The following is a 22,773-nucleotide window of genomic DNA, read 5'->3' as shown; positions in this document are numbered from 1 at the left end:
ACTTAAATAATATTTTGTATAAAGTGCCACTGCCCCTCAAAAATTGAGAAGACTTAAAGGAGGATTTCGAGATCCTAGCATCCTCTTTTTATGACATTTTTCAGTAGATATCCACAAAAAAGCTTATTTCCAAAATTTCAGTTGATTCCGATTTTATGCTTTTGCGAGTTATGCATGATTATGTGTATTACACTGCTCCATAGACAATGTGTTGTAATTTCGTTCTGGTGCACCAGAACGAAATTCAAATTTGCGATATTTTTTGCTAAACAAATTAATCTGCAAGAAATATTTGGTACATAAACATTATGCAGCCAGAGGTATCCAGTGGTGTAAAAATCTCAACTTTTTTTGGGAAAAGTGGGGGGATGAGGCTGTGGATCACGAAATGCCCCTTTAAAAAAGATGCAATAGCTGAATATTTTCATGAAATGTAAACCTATCCATGAACTTAAGTGCTAATGGTGTTAATGTGGTTGCTGTAACATAAACTTTTCTCCAATAAATAAATATTTGTTTGATTTTTGGGGTTAGAAAAAAAAATCACTTCTCAATTTGTATACACCTAAGTAGATTTACACTGCCAATATTGTAAACTAGATTACTAAATTCCTAGTGATTCCTTATTTAATAATGTACTGTTGGTGCATTGAATTCTCGGACACAACCTGTACAATTTGAAAGCAAAGAGTGCGTCCACAAGCATTCCTCGCGCAGATGTTGTTGTCAACTACGCACAACTCAAAAAATGAACGCATGACTCAAAAACATATAAAACCAATCAAGCTACGCAATGTTGTTACCAAAGGTCGGAGCTTCTGCAGAATATGCGCATTGGCATATATCGCTCAGCACTTACACTTTTGTCCAAGAATTGAAAACGGCAACAGTAGTACAGGAAAGGAAAATGTCAAGTGTATGATCCAATATTTGTCTGCCATGAAAGTCAGTTTTGAAAAACAGCCAAAACAAGTAAATTAAATACCTAGTTAAAATATCAGCCAAGTTTGACGTTTCAGGTTGGAATTTTCAACATTTCAAACTTAAGTTAGAAAAAGGGAGGGAGTGAGTTGGTCTTCTTACGAAAGCACTGTTATAGGACGACATCAAACTTTTGGTTTGTTCCCTACGCTGCTTTGTATCTATAGTTTGATCAGCTCGTAATAGGCGGGAAATGTTAGGCTTTTATCACTATGCCAAAAAGTAGACCCACGTTAAGAGTGCTATTGGTTGACCTGTCTGGTCTATATTTTGTGTGTTTGAAGGAAAGTAGACCAAGTATAGAACTTAAATTAATAATTTATGATGCTTCTGGCGAGATGTCACAAGAACATTTTCAAAATCAAATATTTTGATATTTATCCACAATGTTATAAGGTCCGCCGATTACGAGCTGATCAAAGTGTATATTCCTAGTTTCAGTAGTGTGTAGAAATATAGTACCATGCTCTCATGATGGACAGTGCTTTAGACAGTGTATCCATGAGATGAGGGTATCATTTATAGTTAGCTGTACAAGGAAATGAACCTGATTTGTTTTTGTTACGATATCAAATGAATGATTGAAAGTATTCTTTGTAATTTAAGTAACATGGCCATTGTATCTCTTTGTGTGGATCACAGGACATTGAGTCTGGAAAATGAGATTGTTTTGTAATCCACTACACATCATTTTATCTTCCACAATGCTCAGCTGATATTATGCCTTTGTGATGTATTATATATTTCTGGTGAAGGAAATAGTGTGCTATTTATTTACACCCATGTTGTGTAGTTCTAGAAATGAACCATCCCTTTTTGTTTCCTTTTAAGGAAATGTATATAATCCATGGATTGTTTTTGTATTTTGTGACATAGCAGACAGTGTTTTCTTAAAAATGCAGACAGAAAGAAATGTATCAATATATTTTGATTTATTTTTTGTGTAAAATAATGTTATTTTTAGAACGGAAGTGAGATGAAACATAGTGTTTGTGTAATGGAATGGGTTATTCCAGTTGAATCCATTCACCCCTTATAAAACACATGACCTTCAGTTTCCACACAGAGTGAATTTCAAATAGGGTTACCTGAATGGATGAATCCATTTGAAATCTACACTCCCTGTGTGGGAGATTAGTCATGTCTTCCATAGGGGGTGTATGTATTTCAACTGAGATGGCCTAATGTGCTGTCTATGCATTGGGTTTTATTTTAAGTATACATCCCATAAAGCATAACTATAATGAAGCAATCACACTGCATCAACTGGTCAATTGCATCCACACAACTTTTTGTATTGCATTCATGCACATGAAACATGTAATGATATTGCTTCAGACTTTGTGCAAGAATATTGTACCCACCAAAACTTCAAATAATGAATTTATTATTTGATATTTTTTTAGGCAGGGTAGCCCCTTAAATGCTAAGGCACTAATTTGCAAGGATCCCTTTTAAACAATGTGCAAAATACTTTTACAATTTGTACAATTCTGTAAATTTTATGTATACGTTAGTATAAATGCAGTAAGAATGATACATTAACCATCAGATTTCATGAAGGAATAATCCTAAATAAGCTTCAATTGAGTGAGGCCAAAGAATTGACAATTACATAGCTAATCAGCTCAATCGATAAGACGTTGACTTAAAATCTTAAAATGGGTTTCGCTAAATGGAGACTATATCTGGACAACAATATGTTTGCTTTGGACTATGGCAAGTGAGGTTGCGGGTTCAAACCCTGGCTCTTGTAGAGAAATCGTGTAAGCTTAAAATTCCCCTGGACATGGAACTTGAAGCTAATTGTCTTGTTGTAACCCGTACGAAACTCGGGGAGCTGATCCTGGTTGCGAAGGTCAATTGTGGAATGTCCAAGGTGTGCACTCTTGAAGCTGCAAAGTCCACAAGTTGTTGTTTTTAATCGGGATGAAGATCATGCCATAGTTTTGCAGCATGACATTGAAGTTGGTTTGATTCCTAGATCCTCTAACTTGCCATTCATAAAAGTAACATGAGATGAGAGGCAACATGGAGACATACCTTGAAATGAATTAAGATAGAAACATAGGTGTCCTCCATCATAATGTTGGAATGTAGATGGTAACTAACTTGTGCATTGCTAGATAGCAAGCGCTGTTTGTCATACCCTGTTTGTCATACCCTGCGTTTTGCCATTGTCCCAAGCTATTCTTAAATCATGTACTTTAACCAAACATCAAATTAAGTACAAGCTAAGTATGTTAGCCAATTTTAATGTTTGCATGATATAATGACTATTTTGCACTCTTGTTGATATAACATGGGGCACAATTTGAATGTCTTAACCTGTATACTTTGATCTGATCTGAAGTGAAGATAAGAATCACAGCTTCCCTCCATCTTTGGTGCATGCCATCAGTGTATGTATGTATGCATGCATCACTTTATCGCTGCTCTAACCTCAATGTGCTGCGATATCTTTTTCAATTTCAGCTCAGACAGAGTTGACCAAAGTACACTGCATTACAAATAAGTTTCTAGAGCTTATTAAATCCCACAATTGTAGAATAAGCACTGCATGTTTTTTCTATCTGTTTTAATGTTGGGAGTGCATAAAGACGTGTGTTGCTAATGGGCTGAACTATGAAAGCTGTCAAGCTGTCCACCTCACCTTGTTTTTGAGTGATCATTTTGTATTCAAGAACTTCGACAATGTGTACATTGGGCCCAAGTCAATATACATGCACCTTTATAAAGTGATTGATATGGGTAGAACCATATTTTTTTGTTTTTGAGAAGCACTGAGAAAGACCATAAATCCACTATCATTCCCTTGATATTTCTGTGTGTTTGTCCGTCTGTGTCTTAGCTATATAGGGTGTACATATATCCCAAATCACAATTTTTGTAGTGGTTGGGGTTTCCTATTTAGGTACGTACCCCTGTCGCTAAAATTCACCCATTTGTGTTTTTTGTATGATGAAGTTTGTTGTTAAGTGCAGTACACTCAATAGTCTTTCTGAATGTGCTATGATATATACAGCCATTACATGAACATGATTTTCATCACAGCAGTTGAGTTCTAAAACAAACCAATCAGATGCCAGGTATAATGAATAGAATGCACATATGTAAAAAGTGTACATAATTTTGTTCTTGTATATTGAAAACTCTGGCTTGGTATCATGAAATAGTAGCATGCACTGTTAACTCCATTTTTAAGGGCAGGTATATAAGGATTATTCAAATGAAATTTAGCATTAATATTCAAATGAAGTTAAGCATGAAATTTTGCAAAATATTCAAATGAAATTTAGCATTAACAATGCTAGATTGATGGTCTTTGAAGTAAAATACAAGATATGGTAATAACCGTTTGTTATAGATACATATTATCCAATTAATTTTTGAGGTGTTTAAGACATAACCAGATTCATCATAACACAAATTAAAAGAGATAGATCATAAAATGTTGAGGTGAGTGGAGGGGAAGAAGGTCACCTTTGATCTCTCATCTTTTCTCTTTCTATCCTATCCACATATCTTAGAAAATAAATAAAATCAAGATCATAAGACTTCATTAAGACTCATACCAGTATCTTAGAGATTATAGATACTAGACCGTGCAATTTGAGGTGGAAGGTTGCATTTTACTATGAGTATAGTTACAGAACAAACATGATCATGAATACGGCTACTGTGAGGCGATTCAGTTTCTTGTGGTCCTGTCCTAATGTAGGTCGAAACCTCACTTTAAAGGTCTTTTCACTTCTTTTGACTCTCGAAAGGGATTCCAACTATTTCAAATTCAGTTTTTCTTCAACAAAAAAAAAGTAAAAAAGAAAAAAAAATTCCATGTAGAAATTGAATAAAAACCAATCAATCAATCAGAGGCAATGATGACCTAAACCCAACTTGTACAGCCTGTGCATTCTTTGCAACAGGTCCAGAGATGGTTGCCCCTTCCCCTTCAATAGGTTGATGACTATAACTGCTGTGATGTGAATTCATGTTCTTAATGGCTTATATACTGCTGATAGAATCACTATTTGCAGACAGTGACAAAACATTTGTGTGGGTATGTATATGACAATTACTTGTGAAAAAATGTATTTATACAATAAATCTACCTAATATATAACATTTGCAGTTGTGTGTTGAATCTCTTTTACAGTTACTTTGACTTGTTAGAACAAAACTTAACCAGCTTGAAACCATACACTCAGATAAAATGTAGTGTCATTAAATGCTTTTGGATGAATAATTTTGCCTCGGAAGTAGCGCATTGGGTAGAAGATAAGACAAATATTCAAGCTCTGGTTTTGGTGACCAACAATGATGAAAAATAAAGTTGTTTTTCCCAAGAACAAAAACCTTTCAAAAGTGGAATTCAGTGGAGAACCTGTTTTTGGAATTAAAAAATGCAAAATAATCATTTTCAAATCCAAACACAACAAATTTAATATATACATTTACAACCATGCAAACATTTTACAGAAAGCATTCAAATGCAGGTTATATAAAAGTAAAACATTTTAATCAGGGCCGGATTTACTTTTTGGGGGGCCCTGGGCCAGGCCAAAATTTGGAGGCCCAAACACACTGCGAGGAAGGCATGTGCACTCAAGTGGCCAAGTTTTTAAATTTTAGAAGGACATTAGCGTGCGAAGCGCGCGAAAAAAATGTCAGTAAGGCTATTTTAGCCTAAATTGAAGCTGAAATTTGCTACATTAAAGGCTAGTGCGTGCGAAGCGCACAAATTTTGCAATTTTGTAAGATATTATGGCCCAAAACATGGTGTTTTCGGCTAAAATGGAAGATGCACACTGTACAGGGCAATTTTGGGGGCCCCGGGCCCATCTGGCCCTATGGTAAATCCGGCCCTGATTTTAATAACATTTAAAAGTGTGGTTTTTTTTGACAGCTTGGTTGCAATACATTTTAACATAAATGTTATTTAATAATATTTTACAAAAATGAATTTTATTGACATTTTGACAACAGCATGATCTTCAGGCCAAAACAAAAAAAAGCCATTCTAGCATGTATGTAGCCCTATGCACTGGGCCTTTTAAAGGCTTTGCTTTTAAGGTCATATCATATGACATTGAACATGATGACATTTAATATGACCTCGTTTGCATAGTTGTGTCAGCCATGAAGCCACAAGCCATTCAATAGACTTACCTGGGTAGGCTTAGGACCTGGCAACTTCCTACATGGTTATTGTACTAATATATTATCATGATAATGGTCAAATGAATCCACAATTAACCAGCCTTGACTGGAGTGGCAAATCTCTGCATAATATGAAAAAATAAATGCTGTAAAATCATTCATATCCCATGTAACATACTGTACATGTACAATGTATGTATGTATGTACACCATATCAGTAACTTAAGCTTATCATCTATGTTCCGGCATATGTGTAGTCTACATGTACAAATAACATAGCTGTAATACTCTTGAACTACTTGAAATTCAACAATATGAGCCACCTGGTTTTTGCATATGGCACACTTCAGAATGGCCAGCCCTATCATGAGCACTACATAACCAAGTCAGAAAAAGGTCATGCCACATTTGTTGGGGAAGCCAAGACTGTAGAGAAATGGCCTTTGGTGATAGCTACTAAGTTCAATGTTCCTTTTGTGCTTGATAAACCTGGAGTTGGACATGTAAGTAATTATATTTGTCCTTGAATATTGGAAATTTATACTAAAAACAAGTTTGGAAAATAATATTCCTCGCATGTTCCAGTGGTGTAAAAAAACAGATAAGGGAATAAAACCTGTTATGCTTCTTCCTTTAGCCTGTACATTTCAGTCTAAACATGAACCAAATTTTGGCACATTTTAAGCATTAATATTGCACATTCTTGGCAGGTATGCGCTCAGGGACTTAGCTAGCGGCCCGTCTTTTTTGTCATTTGAGACGGGCAAAAAAGTGGCAATTTTGGACCATTTTACACTTTTTTATGTCGTTTTGGGCGATTTTGACCATTTTCGACAGGCACTGTTGTTCAAAACGACGGGCAACATCAAAATCCTAGCTAAGTCCCTGTATGTGCTGCCATGAAGTGGGAGGTAGGGTGGATGGGGACAGATCACCATGCAAGGGTGGATCCCTGATGGTAAAATACCGGAGGCTCAAATGAAAAGAGAATGGAAGAAATGGCCGGGAAGTGGCCATCGCATCACACTAAGCAGGTGGTGTCTGAGGGTGATGTGCCCCCTCATAAGTTTTTTTAAACATTTGGAAAATGAAAGACCCAATTGAAGCCATTTGGTGGACCATTTTGGCACTATTATTGTGTAAAATTTTAGTTTGAAAAAGCCGAAAATGTGTGAAATGAAGGTGCAATTGAAGCCATTTGTGGACACGTTTTCACTATTATTGTGTTAAACATAAAGTGGTGTCCAAATCAGAAGCTAGAACGGACACTTATTTATCCATATGCAGGGAATGTCGCCCCCTCAGAAGTTGGAAAATTTTGCAAAATGGAGGTCCAATTGAAGCCATTTGGTGCATTATTTTACACTATTTCTATCATTGCTAATTTAAGCAAAAAAGGGCCCGAACTCAATTTGCAAATAAGACTTGAGACTTGCAATTACTAAAGCACTGCTCAGCAGTTCTGACTTTGGTGACAAAATGTGACGCGCCCCTGGGTGGGACGTTTACATGTGCATGTAGACATGCTAAATCAATGAATTAAAAACAAGTAAATGTTTGCAATAATTAGTCACCCAAAAATTGTCACTTTATAGGACATGCATCCTAGTACTAGTAGTGTGTCTTGTGTTTGTTCTTTCTTGCAACAATTAATTCTGTGGTTATTTTTCTTTCAAAAACAGCATATTTTGGGTGAGGTTTACAGAGTTGATGAAGAGATGCTACATATCTTGGATGAATTTGAGGGTCATCCAACATTTTATCAAAGAATACGCATACCAGTCACCATGGAAACAGTTGTCAACAAAGCTGACACTAGTGGAAAGTCTATGGATACAAAGGACAACAGCACCATCCAAGAATGTTATTTTTATGTGGTGCAGAATTTCAAAGATGAATTGTTGGATTTAACATTCTATGAAAAGTATGATGCTTATGGAAATCCAAACCATGAACACACACCACTGGCAAAAATAGACATGACCCTGGATGAACAAAAAGATTATTTGATAAAATCTGTATTGAAGCAATGAGCCTTAGTAGCACAAATTATTAAATAAAATAATTCTTCAAGTATTTTTAAAAACATCTGCATCAGTATGAAAAGCAGTCATTGGATTGAATCTAAATTGATTTCCTGAAAGGTGTGTATTCAAGGATTGCCTGTTCAATTTTTGCTGAACCATGAAATGGTATTAGCCTATATGAGTGAATGTTACTAGCTTACTAAGTTACTAGCTTACTAGCTTACTAGCTAACTGACTAACCATTTGGTCTGAAATGGACATATCTCTAAATGCCACGAAGGTATGACGCCATGAGTGGTGTCATGTGAAAGAGGAAAACATAAAGAATATAATAAAAATATTTCCAAATGTCAGAGGTCATCCAGGGGTCACAGGGGTCAAAAAAGGTCATTTTAACCAAAAATGCTCCGATTGAGCTTAAATTTAAATGCAATGATCCTTATGACATTCTAAACATGTTTAAAACATTTTACAATTTATTTAGGGTCATTAAAGGGTCATGTTGAAAATATTTTAAAATTCATTTAAGGTCATTAAGGGCCATTACAGACTCCGGGTGACAGTGGTATAGGCCTACCACAATATACTGTCGAAGCCACATGGTTCAGCTATGGTGCGGTTATCGCTCTTGTTCACATATTTGTACATAATTATGATTTTTATGTAATAATTGTTTGAGTGGTATTTTGTTACATTACCTACGAATAGGCCTACAATTTTTTCATAGCACTAGATATATCTTTAAAAAATGGAAATCACTAATAAATGCCCCATTGATACAAACTTTGATATCCAATACTGAAATGCATTGAATTCAGACAACTTTATTAGGGCGAAGGGTTACCAACTTGCGATTCGCTGATGATATCGACCTCTTGGCAGGACAACCTGAAGAACTAAGTGACCTCACAAGAAGGCTAGATGACAGTGCAAGGCGACTTGGCATGGAAATCAGCGCTGCAAAGAGCAAGGTCGAAGTAGAAGTTCATGTTGGAGGGGAAGTCACTAGTCAATTAAAGTCACTTTAGTGCCTTTGTTTCTTACATCAATCCTCATTCAACCGCTGTGAACCGACATTATTTAATACATGATAGGGTCTCTAGTATCAATAAATGCACATAAAGAAAATAATACATTCAAAGTGCTTTATAAAATGAAGATTTGATTGCGATATCCACCAAAAGTCTAATTCTTACCCACAAATACTGAAATGTTACTTACGAATACAGCATAATACATGACATGTGTAATGAAGTGTCCCTACCAATGGAAATTAATTGTCAAAAACTTTAAGCGGTACCCCGGACAATATTATTACCCATATACGGATTCATTCCACAATTATTTATTATGTAAATTTGCTGTTTAACTACTTGTATATTAAAATGAAGTGTTCGAAATCTTGCTAAAAGCATCAAAAATGTTTGATCTAAGGTAATAACATTTATTCATTTGGACGTACCATCTGAAAAAGATCTAAAAACTACCAATTTATTCATTCATAAACATAATGGCAAAATTTGAACCTCTAAACTCAATATAGATATTGTTAAATCGTTCATGTTACCTACGAATATCCTGGTTTCTTCACCTATCATTTTATAAAGCATTAGGTGTATGCTTATAGTTCCTAATATTATACAATATGTAAATTGATTCATACTCATTTGATAAATAAAATACAAAAAAATGTATAAAGTGTGAAGGATGGCCACAAAGCGGCCATCGTGCCATGGTTGTGCCACATACGTCTGAGGGAAGATGTGCCCTCTGAGAAGTGAGAAACTTTTGCAAAATGAAGACCTAATTGATGCAAATGTGTGCCAAAAAATATTTTACATTTGATAATTGACATTTAGACAACATTGTGACCTTTTGGGGCAAAAAAAGAAAAGAAAAAAGAAGTGTATGAAAGCCATCCTAGCATGAAGCCCAATGGACTGGGCCTTTTTACAAGCTATGCTTTTGAGGTCACATAATGTCATCCTAACAACATGATGATAATGTAATATGACCCATTTACATACAATCATGTAGTTCATGTGACAAACCTAAAAGCTAAAGCCATTTTATAGAACCTCCGCAATTTGCCACATATGAACTATCAATTGAAAACTTACCATGCCAACAGCCAGCCTTGACTAGAGTGGCAACTCTCTGCATACTATAGCCCGGGACTCATCTTATGTACAATGTGTCACATGTATAGGCCTACAGCTAGTATCAGTAAGCTTATGTGGCATATGTAAAGTCTACAAATAACAAACTGCAAACTCAAGATGAGCCATCTGGTATTTACGTATGGCACCCTTCAGAATGGCCAGCCCTTTCATGAGCTGATGACCAAGTCAGAAAAAGGTCATGCCACATTTGTTGGGAAAGCTAAGACCGTCGAGAAATGGCCTTTGGTGGTAGCTACCAAGTTCAATATTCCTTTTGTGCTTGATAAACCTGGAGTTGGACATGTAAGTAATTATTATAATCTGGCCCGTACGCAGGGAGGGTGCGGCCACATCACCTCCCCAAATTTGCAAATGTGTATAAAAAGTCTCAAAATTTAAGAATTTGAGAGCGTAACGAGCAAAACAAATCTGGGTTTTACGCTTTTTTTGGTCAAAAAAGGTCCAAATTTTGGGAAGAAAGTACACTTTTCACAAAATTGCCCCCCCTGGAAAAAGTCCAATTTTTCAAAATCAGCACCCCCCAAAAAATCCATGGGTAGGAGTTTCTGAGTTCAGCGCACACCCCTGTCCAAATGTGTAATTTGAGTACCACAGCATTATTTAATGATCCCAGCTATCCCTACCCCATTTTATCAATTTCTTGTGTGAACTGTGAAATGTCTTTTTATTAAAATGTCATGAATATTTAGATTGGTTCTTTCTTTGCATGTTCTTCTCTTCTTTTTTGGTAAGTTTATGTAATTGTATGATGCTGTCTAGTAGGCATTCATGAGTCTGTATGACGACTTTGGTAACAAAGCAGGATAGCGTATCATGGGGCCTGCAATTATACACTCCTGTGGAAAAGATTCAACCTGAATCTTCCACAGATCGAGGGAGGGTGAGTTTCAAATAGAGTTGGTTAATGTGCTAATCCTATTTAAAATTCATACTCCCCCTGTGGACGATATTTCCAAATTCTTCCACACAGGTAGTGTGGATTTTAAATGGAATAGCCCGTTATAGGTATAACCTTTTATAACCTTTATTGGAGATGACCAAACCCGAGATCAGTGGCGTAACTAGGGGGGGCAACATGCCCCGGGCGCTACCCTTAGGGGGCGCCAAATTGACCAATTCTGCATCGATTCTGCGCCTCCAAGCAATAAAAGTCAAAATTTTGGCGCTTTGCACGCATTTCAGCACAAAATCAATTAAAAGAACATTTTAAGACAGATATTAGTTAGTGGTAGGCCTTATTTGTCCAAAATTTCGCGCGCTCCGCGCGCAATTGTTTTAAAAGAGCATTTTAAGACCGATATTCAACTTCTATTAACCAAAATTAATTAATGGTAGGCCTTATTTGTCCAAAATTTTGGGAATGGGTTACATGTCGACCCTGGTCCAAAATGAGTTTACATATGTTTCAGGAAACTGAAAACCCCATGTTGATATGACTTTTCGTTGCGAAGGTACGTCAATTTATCAATCGCTGAAAACAATATAAAACAAAAGAATTTGAACACTTTCTTTGGCAATATCTGAAAATCAATATTAGCGACATCCGACTCATTTCCCTTGATCGTGTCACATTACCACTTTCATAGGACATTTTTCACCCCAGTAGTATTGTTTGTTCTTTCATGCAGCAATTATTTCTGGTATTTTTCTTTCTAAAACAGCATATTTTGGGTGAGGTTTACAGAGTTGATGAAGAGATGCTACATTTCTTAGATGAATTAGAAAATACTTACCAAAGAATATGCATAACAGTTACCATGGAAACAGTTGTCAACAAAGCTGACACCAGTGGAAAGTCTAACAGCGCCATCCAAGAATGTTACTTTTATGCATTGCAGAATTACAAAGATGAATTGTTGGATTTAACATTCAATGAGAAGTATGATGCTTATGGAAATCCAAACCATGCACACGTACCACTGGAAAAAGTAGACATGAGCATAGAGGACTTGAAAGATTATATGAACAAATCTGTTAAGCAATGAGCCTTATTTACAAATCATGAAATTGTTATTCATTGCAGTGTAACATTTCACCTCAAAATAAATTTTTATTCAAATTTGAAAAAGATCCACATTCCAAAGTTGAACCAAAATCCATTGAAACCTACTTTTGTTTCTGTGCCTTTTCATTCATCCATTTATGTAAACAATTTATTATGTTGCCTTGGATTGACTGCCTTGATTACACACCCCCCCCTCTTTTCATTCATCCATTTATGTAAACAATTTATTATTGGAGTGACTGCCTTGAGTACACCCCCTCTTTTCATTCATCCATTTATGTAAACAATTTATTATGTTGCCTTGGATTGACTGCCTTGAGCACACCCCCTCTTTTCATTCATCCATTTATGTAAACAATTTATTATGTTGCCTTGGATTGACTGCCTTGAGCACCCCAACCCCCCCCCTCAAATGGCTACCATGAATCAGGTATGCAACCAATTATGAAACAAGCCAAAAACCTGGATCTGTGCCTGCGCCTGCTGTAAGCAGACTACTGAGTTACCATCAAACTTGGACAACTTTCTAAATTGTACCTAGCTTTTCTCGCAACCCCATAAAGAGCAACCTGTCCAATGCCAGCCATGGCATCATCATCCTGATTTATATTCAAAACATCAGAGATTGCTACAAGAACTCATTTGTACCGAAAACAATCCGTGACAGGAACTCTTAAGTTTGTTTAGCTTATATAAGGCGAAAAAATAGGAATCAAAACAGTTCACAGTGTTTTCAAAACACTGTGTATTGATATAGAATTGCTTGTTGCGCATTGCGTAATGTGTGACTAGCAGACGCTTAAATGTGAATTTACGTGAGCATTGAGTAGGGGACTTCATTGACGCATGCAGTAAAAAAAGCTGAATAATTTTTGCCTTATATAAACCAAATAAACGTTACCACCATATTTTAATCAACATTCACGAAACCAGACTGCTTCAAAGCAGCAGTAACTAAGTAATCAAGACTATCAAGAAACCATAGCAAAGGTCACAAAATCTGCCCATTTGACTCCATATTGGAGAGTTGGACAGTATACAACTCACGAGCAGCATAGTACCGTATTCATTCCAATAAGCGCCCATGCCCCAATAAGCGCCCACCCAGGGTATTTTCAATTTGCTAAAGGGTACGTACCATCAATGTTGAAGTGACGGATAGACATCGAAACAGTGAAATAGCTGGAGGACTAGAAATCATGTGTAAACTTGCAATACATTTTATAACATACATAAATTTGTCTTTAATAAACGCCCCTTTTGAAAAAATTAGGTAAACCAGCCGACCAGGTAAAAAATAAGCGCCCACCCAAAATGACTTTGTTAAGCGCCCTGGGTGCTTATTACATGTAGAATGAATATGGTACTCATACAAGATAAAGAGTTTTTGGAGCACATAATTATTATGTACATCTGTCCATCTGTGACTCCTTTCCATTTACTCAAAAATCAAAACAAATGTGTGTAAATATTTCTGAAGAATACAAATATTGCACATATAGTCCAGTGTGCTGTAGTGATTCTTGGTATTGTCTAACAGTATTTCATTTATCTTGTAAACCTAGGAAAATTGTTGAATTTTTGCAAAATTTTCATTATGTAAATACTACTTCTCACTTTAAGTTGTAATTGTTCAAACAAAATCAAAATGCAAGCCACAACCTGACACAAGTAACATACTCCAAAAACTCTCTACTTTGTTCACAAATCTGTCTTGTTGGAATTGAATAGGTCTGCATCAGCTGCGGCACAATATTGACTTTCATATTACCAATACTTAACAACATTATGTTAGAATGTTTTACAAGTTTTCTGAAATGTTATCCAAAAGGTTATTAAAATGTTTTATAGCCTGTGTTTTATACCCTTTATATAAAACTGACATTTAAACGTTTTCTGGGAATGCACTTCAGGATATCTCAAAAAAATAAACTGAGCTCAAAAAGAAACTTATCACTTTTCACAAGGTCACATCCTAAATCCTGTCCATAAAAATGAACCAAAATTACGCACAGGATTACTCTACTCTAAACACCGGTCAGTAGCCAAGCAGTTGTCAACCGACACAACAGCAAAATGCACTGACACGGAACAGCTTCCTGGACCACATTCACAGGCAAATAATTGGCACCCAGCAAAAGAAATCTGTGAGAATGCGTACAAGATCCTTACATTAGAGTAAGTGGAATAGTGTGGAATGGGCTGCTTCTGCTTTTCACACACTTTCTTCAAGAAACAGGTCTAGTTCCACACTATTCCACTTACTCACAGATTTCTTGTGTTGGGTGCCAATTATTGGGCTGTGAATGTGGTCCAGGAAGCTGTTCCATGTCAGTGCATTTTGCTGTTGTGTCAGTTGGACAACTGTTTGGTAACTGACTAGTGTTTAGAGTAGAGTATTGAAGTAATCCTATGTGCAATTTTGGTTCATTTTATGGACAGGATTTTAAGATATGACCTTTTTTTTTTTTAATTTTGAACCCAGTTAATGTGCATTCTGCATTGTCATAGGTCTCATGTGAGTGTTCCCCACAGTGATTGAGTTCCTGCTTGTTGAACTTGTCATAATTACAGTTGCAATGAAGGGAAAGCACAACTTACAGTGAGCAACTAAACTGTAGCAATTTGGTAGTTCAAAGTATCTTGCGATTGGTAGTGAGCTTTGGCAATAAATTGCATTGATCGTTTCATAGCAAGTGTGTAGAAGAAGTCAAATATCACAGATATACTTTTTAGGTCCTGTGGTTCTTGAGTTATGTTGTAAAGAGGGCTGAAACAACAACACTTTTGTAAAATCTACATAACTCCTTAACAATAAATCAAGCAAGTTTTCAAAGTATATGATTTGTAGAATAAATTTTTGCAAAACATCAAAGTGTTATTTTTCAATATTGATTTACATGTAGAAAATGAAAATCATTTTTTTTTTTGCTTTGACCAACAATACCTCGTCTACCCTTAAGGGATCTGATATTAGCGTTTAGCGACATTTTCATGAGAGTACATCAGACATATCGAATTGCATTCTGAATACGAGGGATCGTGAATTTAAAAAAAATCAAAATTATTTGATATCAGAAGGACATTCTTCGTATTCAGAATGCAATTCGATATGTCTGATGTGCTCTCATTCCCACAAAAAATACTGTGAATACCCCACCCCTTAAGAAAACAGAAAACATTCAATCTACAAGTAAATGTATAAAATTTATTCAACATCATTTGTAACATGTTATACCCATTTAAGTACACAATATTTCATACAGAATATAATGTCTATTTAGGTAATATAAACAATGCGACTTTATATAACAAAACATGGGATGGGTAAAAAAATACATTTTACTCTATTCACATACACCATTTTTATAGAGGCATAATGCTACCAATCAAGGCACAGCTACATGTTTGCTACATTAATAATCAGGTTTAAAACTGGTAACGTAGTATACAAATACTATATGGTTATAGAGGGAAATAGACAACTTTTCCCCCAGGTACTGCCTATGGGCCTATTAAGGGGGTACTACACCCCTGCCCAAATTTGTACCTATTTTTGCATTTTTCTTTAAAATTATAGCGCATTGGGGACAAGTAAGATATGTATATTATAGGGGCAAGGACTACAACTACTGCACTGTAAATTTTATTTCAGCACAGACCACAGTTGTGGGGTTACAGTCAAAAATGAGGGAAAACCAATATTTGATAAATAAATCAAGAACTACTTGCTTTGCTTGCTTTGAGTTGCTGAATTTTCAGTACAGTAGTTGTAGTCCTTGCCCCTATAATATACATATCTTACTTGTCACCATGTGCTATAATTTTGAGAAAAATGCAAAAATTGGCATAAAATTGGCCAGGGGTGTAGTACCCCCTTAAGCCAAACCCAGATGTTGTGGGGTGATAGGCCTGTAGTCAGGACCGAGGAAAAAATAGTTGCCTATTTCCCTGATATAAACATGTAGTATTTGTTTTATTACACCAAACTTTGGCTATGGGGATGAGGTTGTCATGTAGATAGGGAAAACTATCACACAGTGAAATGGATCGTGAAATGCGATTGACCAATAAACTGGCATGATTTGCTCATGAATATTTATGAGGTGTAATAATTAAGGTTACATCATCAAAATCATCTTTTGTTTAAGATAAAAGCAGACGACATACTCATGTGGGCCAGGATATGAAATGCTACAAGTAAATACACAGAATTAAATTTATTTGTGCGATGACAAATGTTAGCCTCATCACATTTCAACCATTTAAAATAAATCTGTAACAAAAATATCCTGTTTTGCCAAATGAAACATAGCTAAATAAGTATTTTCTGATCCTAGCATCCTTTTTTGTGACATTTTTCAGTAGATATCCACGAAAAAAGTTTTATTCCCAAAATTTCAGTTGATTCAGATTTTGCATTTGCCAGTTATGCATGATTATGTGTATTACACACATATAGGCCACTGTGTTGAAATTTCGTTCTAGTGTACCAGAATGTAATTCAAATTTGACGATATTATTGCTAAACAAATTAATCTGCAAAAATTATGTACATAATCATTATGTAATCAGAGGTTTCCAGTGGTATAAAAATCTCAATTTTTGAGAAAAGTGGAGGATGAGGCTGTGGATCATGAAATGCCCCTTTAATTATTTACTTAGTTCTAACTGGCAAAAAAAAGTCAAATTTTAATAGTTTTGCAATTTGAGGGAAAATGGGCCAAAAACATGCAGTTTTGCATGATTTCTTACCATTGCAGTCATAAAATTCAAAGACTTGGCACAAGTTTGAACATTCAGATAGAGCTAGCTAAAGGATTAGGATTTAGCTGTGTTTTATTTGGCAAAACAGAATAAATTTTTTAAATCCCAAGAAATTCTGTATTTTTCTGGAATTGGGAATAATTCAGGAAACAATAAACGCTTCTTCAGATTTCCAGCCTCGCTTCCTCTTTTTTACCTTGCTGTCAGCTATTTGAATTCAATATAGTTTCAAACATATAATATACTTAGAAACAATCCAGTTGAATATATTCAATATATTTAAAACAAATTATACTATGATGTACATGTAGCGAAACTTGACACTTGACAGTAATGAAATAATACTTAACAAAGAACTTTGATATACTCTTATAATGGTACAAATGTTTGATCTTTATGCAAAATAAACAATATGAACTAAACTTCAATGAAACATCTATTAACCTTCTAAGACGTGGACTATAAGAGCCTTTGCTTACAGGGCTAACAGAACATCAAACTTCCTGCTCACAACACATAAATGAGGCAATGGCACCATGGTGACCACATTGGATAAGTGAGTGAGGGAAAAATCATAAACATTTCAAATGATCATTCCTCATTAATCATAAACAGGTTTTAAATTCACCTTTACTGCACATCCAAGATGGAAGCTCATGCCATGGTGGCCACCTTGGATGTACAGGGAAGGGAATATTATACAAATATTGACTGCTATAAGGGGCATGGTTAAAATAATAGGCCCGCTGTGATCTCAAAACCATGACTATGCCCGAGGCATAGCTGAGGGGCATAGTCATGGTTTTGAGATCACAGCGGGCCTATTATTTTAACCATGCCCCGAATAAAAAGCAGTCAATATTTGTATTATATACCAAATCTAAAGATTCTTGTCATCTGTTTGGTTAAAAGCATCGATTTTGGGAAGAAAAATTTCAATGCAAACGGCACAGATTACAATCCGAGATTTCCGCATAATTATAGTGCGCAAAAACATTAACGTGTGCGTAATATCATTTTTACGCTGGGAACAAAGCACAAGCAGAACTATTCCCGGGGAATAATTACTTTTGCGGGCATAGTCAAAACTATGCCCGCGCTTTTAACCAATCAGATGGCGGGAATCTTTAGATGAGGTATTATATAATCCCATATATGTGGTGTGATCAAACAAAAATTAGTCTGAACATCGGACATATTCAATTTTCAGTTTCTTACAAGATTGTAAACAACATTTGCAAAGCTACATTTTGCAGAAAAACCCAACTGAATTTGAATTTGGACAACCAGTTCAAAAGATGTGAGGAGTTTCCAAAACAAAATAACAAGAGGAAATACTTCCTTTATTTGGCTATATCTCAAAATCAATATTTCCGACTTCCGACTGATTTTGCTTGATCACATCACATATGGGTTGTGTACAGGATGTGCTAAAGACTTTACAGGAAAGGATCTTTAACAAAGATAAAAAATGTGCAAAATTAATATTCATGTTTTAAGCAAGACAAATCAAAATCACAATAAACATACTGACCATTAACTGTAATGTCCAAGATTACCAACTGGTGCTATTTTCCAATCATCCCGTTAAACATTGAGAAGACAATATAATAACTTATTAAATGGTTTATCAGAATTCATTTTACCACAGGTATGCAAGGGCTGTCAGGCCATCTTACCCGTCTTGCCCACTATCGACAGGTTGTGCATACACTTATCTGGTAATAGGAATCTTGGCAAACTTAATAACATCTATTTTGTATGAAATGAAAAAAGGGGAGCTAAGATAAGCTGGCTGAAGCTGTATTCGAACCAGCAACCTCTGGATTGTGTTGCAAGTACTCTACCATCTGAGCTATCCAGCCTTATGATGGACTGCGATCCCAATTACCAATATCTTTGCTTGTGGGCTGGTCAGAACCATGAAAACATGCTGTTGTGTGGTCAAGGATCATGCCCACAATACAACACAGAAAGCGACAGTATGGGCCGCTATTAAATACTTTTCTTAGCTCCTCTTCTTCATTTAATATTGTACCCGATCACTTCTCTATATCTTTTTATTAAACTAAACTGAATTCCCAGTCAATGTGAAAACAATTTTAGAGAATCTTCTATATTACCACCTGACAATTAATATACAGACAATTCTAAAAACTTTACATTTTGCATATTGTATGTTTACCTAGAGGACCAGCCTCTGACTGACATTAATTTATATGCTAATTTTTACTCCACAATAAAAACTTACTTAACAAAGTTCTTGGTGTACCTTCAGGGACAAATTTTACCAAAAAATCTGTAACCCATCTCAAGTAAGTCCTAGACTACATCATGATTGTATGATGGGTTTGAATACAAGCAGTATATGTGACCAGCTCCAATAAAACCGGGAACAAGTCGCCAGGCATGTTTTCGAGTTATAGGCCTTTAAAGATGACATTTTGGAATTCTAAATTTCATGGTATTTGACTGTGGGACTAAGTGGACTTTAAAATCCTTGAAATTACTTATTAAAAAGAGGTTTATTTAATCAATAAATAACAGTTGAACTATGGTAATCCCTATTCAATCCTGTGTAAGGCAGGACACCAATTGCCCATTACTCAGAATAGCAATTTGGCAAAAATATCAAGGTATCATTTACAAAATTATCCATATCTTGAAAAGTATTGATGCTATTTATATAATGTTGGTATCATTTTAAAGCTTATTTTCTAGTGCTTACATTTTTATTGAAATCATGAAACATCAAAAATGTTCCTGGTTTTGTTAGAGCGGATCACAATCACATTATGATGTTCCTTGTATATGCTACTATGCTACCATAGTGATGGCCAATATTGGTAGAGATTATTACATGTATTTTACACAACTCTATTGTGAAAATTAAATTGATAGTATACTGTTAGCATCTCATGAAGATATGAGTTATGGGAGACATGAGTTGTCTTGAAAAACTGCAGCATAAGTTTCATCCCTTCTTGTTTAAATTACACATACAACTCTAGAAATTAGAGAATTACTGGCCCAAAGGGCTAGTGTCTAAAACATTAAGATACCAACCACCCCCACACACACGCACATAAATCATGTTCTATTCATTACTCACAGAATCCATGTAGCAAATTTTAAGCCGATACATGGATTAATGTTGTACACCTAATCAGCTGAAGGTACACAAAGTGGTCATCTTTAACGTTGGAAAAAGTCAGTTATTGCCAATACATACAGGACATATATTTGATGACACTAAGCTAATCATATAAAATTGTATATATAAACAATTATACACACAACATAATAATACTGTAACATTCACTGCAAGTCAAAGAAATACAAGATGTCCTTAGGGATCACTATTTACACCCAAGGGGGGGGGGCAGAGGATTTATATATTTTCGCACAAAAATTTCGCATCCCCCTCATATCAAAGGAAAAATTTCATGTCCCCCTTGATTCCTCTATTCCTTGTATATAATTTCATGTCCTCCAATATTAAGGTCAAAATTTCATGTCCCCCTCAAATCAATCAAAACAATTTGCATCCCCCTAAAATCCCCCACCCCCAGTGTAAATAGTGATTGCTCCATTAGTTACTTGTATAATCCATTCAAATGAGAAGTGTAGAAAGACAATGAATGTGAATTTGTACTCAATGCTGAACCATTATTATGTAGGCGCGTGAAAAGTCGATTCCAAGTTTATCGTCCCCCGCCCGAATCACTATTTGGACACCAAAAACAACTGCGTCAAATTTTCAAAAATGCCAAAATAATTCATTATTTTCAAAGTATCAGTGTTTTCACCAGTTTTAGCAATTGGAAACATATATTTTTGTTTGTAAAACATATAAATTCATAACTTGGAAGCAAAACCAGGCTCTTTTCTAGTCCCTACCTTTCGTGAAAATTTCTTTGTCGTATTTATTTCCATTTTGCTTTAAATCAACACGCACTTTAGGTCAATAATGAAATCTGATGAAATAATGAAAAATGAAAAAGTCCGCCTCACCAACCTGGAAAAAAAAAGTGATGATAAACTCGGAATTGACTTTCATGGGCCTACATGGTAGACATTGATTGTTTGCCCCTTTGCACATCCCTTGGAATGGATATAGAGTAACAAAGTCACTTTGTAATGAAATTAAATATATATGGAACGACTTGAAAATAAATTTAAACTCTCAATTCACAGACTAAGTAGTAAATGTCCTGGTTAAATCCATACAAAATCAGCTGCCTTTCCTACATACTTCAAAACATTTTCTTCATTATTTACTTGTACATCTTGTATCAAGTATTAATTACCTACTTATCACATTTGATATACTATAAAAATGAACACTTTACATCTTTGTGCTTGACGTCATTTTTTGTTTTGTTCTTTCATTTATATAATTGATATTTTATTCTGAAACCGAAAGAATGGGCTATTCCATTTAAAATCCAAACTCCCCCTGTGGAAGATTTTGGAAATATCTTCCACAGAGGGAGTATGTTTTTCAAATGAAATGAACACATTAGGCAGCTCCATTTCAATTTCATTCACCCTGAATCTTCCACTGAGGGATGGGTGAGTTTCAAATGGAGCTGCTAATGTGTTCATTCCCTTTGAAAATCATACTCCCCCTGTGGAAGATATTTCCAAAATCTTCCACAGGGGGAGTTTGGATTTTAAATGGAATAGCCCAATGTTGGGATTTTTAATGCTGAACTTCACTACTCAAAAAATGATAAGGATCAGACACTGAAAATGCTCATTTCATTTTGTGCTCGTCATGCTAACCAAAATGGTTTTTTTCAGAATCACAGGACTTATACTAGAAATTTCAATATCATGAACACAGCTTTCATCAGCTTTCAACAGCTATACATGATCCGACCGCGATTGTATATCACATATTGCAAACAACAACGCGAACGCACAACCTTGTATACAATACTAACCAATCACAAGTGCGTTGGCATGGTTGACAGTCAGAAGCACATAAGGGGGAAATAATTGTTGGCTGCTTTGACAGAAGTATTTCGGTACTTTTTTTATCACAGTAGCAATTGAATACCTGAGTGGAAGAAGGGCCCAACTCCAATTTTTTACAAAAATGAGTTAGACCCAGCATTTTATTGCCAGCAGACTGTTCTTCCTTGTGTGTGAAAGATGAGCCAAAATCCACTCTCTAAATAATCTTCCACATACACTTAATCATTGTTTTTATGGAAGAAAGGCCCAACTCCACGGAGTTGGGCCCTTCTTCCACAAATAGAAGAATTTTGTTCATCCATGAAATCTGCTTTCAACTACAATAAACTTTCTTGCTAACATATTACATGCTTCTACTTGTACAATTAATGGATAATTTCCAAATTTCTGTAGCTATTTATAACACACCTGCCTACGGAACTGGCACTTGAAGTATATTACTGGAAGAAGGGCCCAACTCCAGCTCGTATTAAGACCTGTACCGTTGCCATGGAAACATCAAATATAATTTCAAATGTATGTAATATTGTATGTTCATGTAGTAAAGATCCCCTGAAGATGAAAACATTCTGTCTATAAAACTTTTCCAAATATATAGTTTTTTCTTTAATATCTCAAAAACAGTTTTGATGGAGTTGGGCCCTTCTTCCACTCAGGTATTCAATTG

The 22,773-nt window shown here is 35.5% G+C and overlaps 2 protein-coding genes across 2 annotated transcripts; both read left to right on the top strand.

The window, feature by feature from the left end:
* The first annotated feature begins 6,099 nt into the window (after nt 1-6,099).
* Nucleotides 6,100-8,644, top strand: LOC140152734 (putative gamma-glutamylcyclotransferase CG2811). Its single transcript, XM_072175216.1, has 2 exons — nt 6,100-6,644; nt 7,824-8,644. The coding sequence occupies exons 1-2, from the start codon at nt 6,456-6,458 to the stop codon at nt 8,172-8,174; spliced, it is 540 nt and encodes a 179-aa protein (XP_072031317.1). The 5' UTR covers nt 6,100-6,455; the 3' UTR covers nt 8,175-8,644.
* Nucleotides 8,645-9,858: 1,214 nt separating this feature from the next.
* On the top strand, nt 9,859-12,559 carry LOC140152745 (gamma-glutamylaminecyclotransferase-like). Its single transcript, XM_072175228.1, has 2 exons — nt 9,859-10,633; nt 12,013-12,559. Exons 1-2 carry the CDS (start codon nt 10,448-10,450, stop codon nt 12,334-12,336), a joined length of 510 nt encoding a protein of 169 aa, XP_072031329.1. The 5' UTR covers nt 9,859-10,447; the 3' UTR covers nt 12,337-12,559.
* The last annotated feature ends 10,214 nt before the right edge of the window (nt 12,560-22,773 follow it).

This window comes from Amphiura filiformis, chromosome 1, assembly GCF_039555335.1.
Source record: "Amphiura filiformis chromosome 1, Afil_fr2py, whole genome shotgun sequence".
Classification (NCBI taxonomy): domain Eukaryota; kingdom Metazoa; phylum Echinodermata; class Ophiuroidea; order Amphilepidida; family Amphiuridae; genus Amphiura; species Amphiura filiformis.
The sequence above is the reverse complement of the archived record's forward strand: the minus strand, read 5'-3'. Positions and strand labels throughout refer to the sequence as shown.

Bases quoted from the DNA above. Each gene is read 5' to 3' on its own strand.
- LOC140152745 (XM_072175228.1), top strand. From the start codon at position 10,448: ATGAGCCATCTGGTATTTACGTATGGCACCCTTCAGAATGGCCAGCCC. The intron at 10,634-12,012 runs GTAAGTAATTAT...TTTCTAAAACAG, and splicing joins ATAAACCTGGAGTTGGACAT to CATATTTTGGGTGAGGTTTA.
- LOC140152734 (XM_072175216.1), top strand. From the start codon at position 6,456: ATGAGCCACCTGGTTTTTGCATATGGCACACTTCAGAATGGCCAGCCC. The intron at 6,645-7,823 runs GTAAGTAATTAT...TTTCAAAAACAG, and splicing joins ATAAACCTGGAGTTGGACAT to CATATTTTGGGTGAGGTTTA.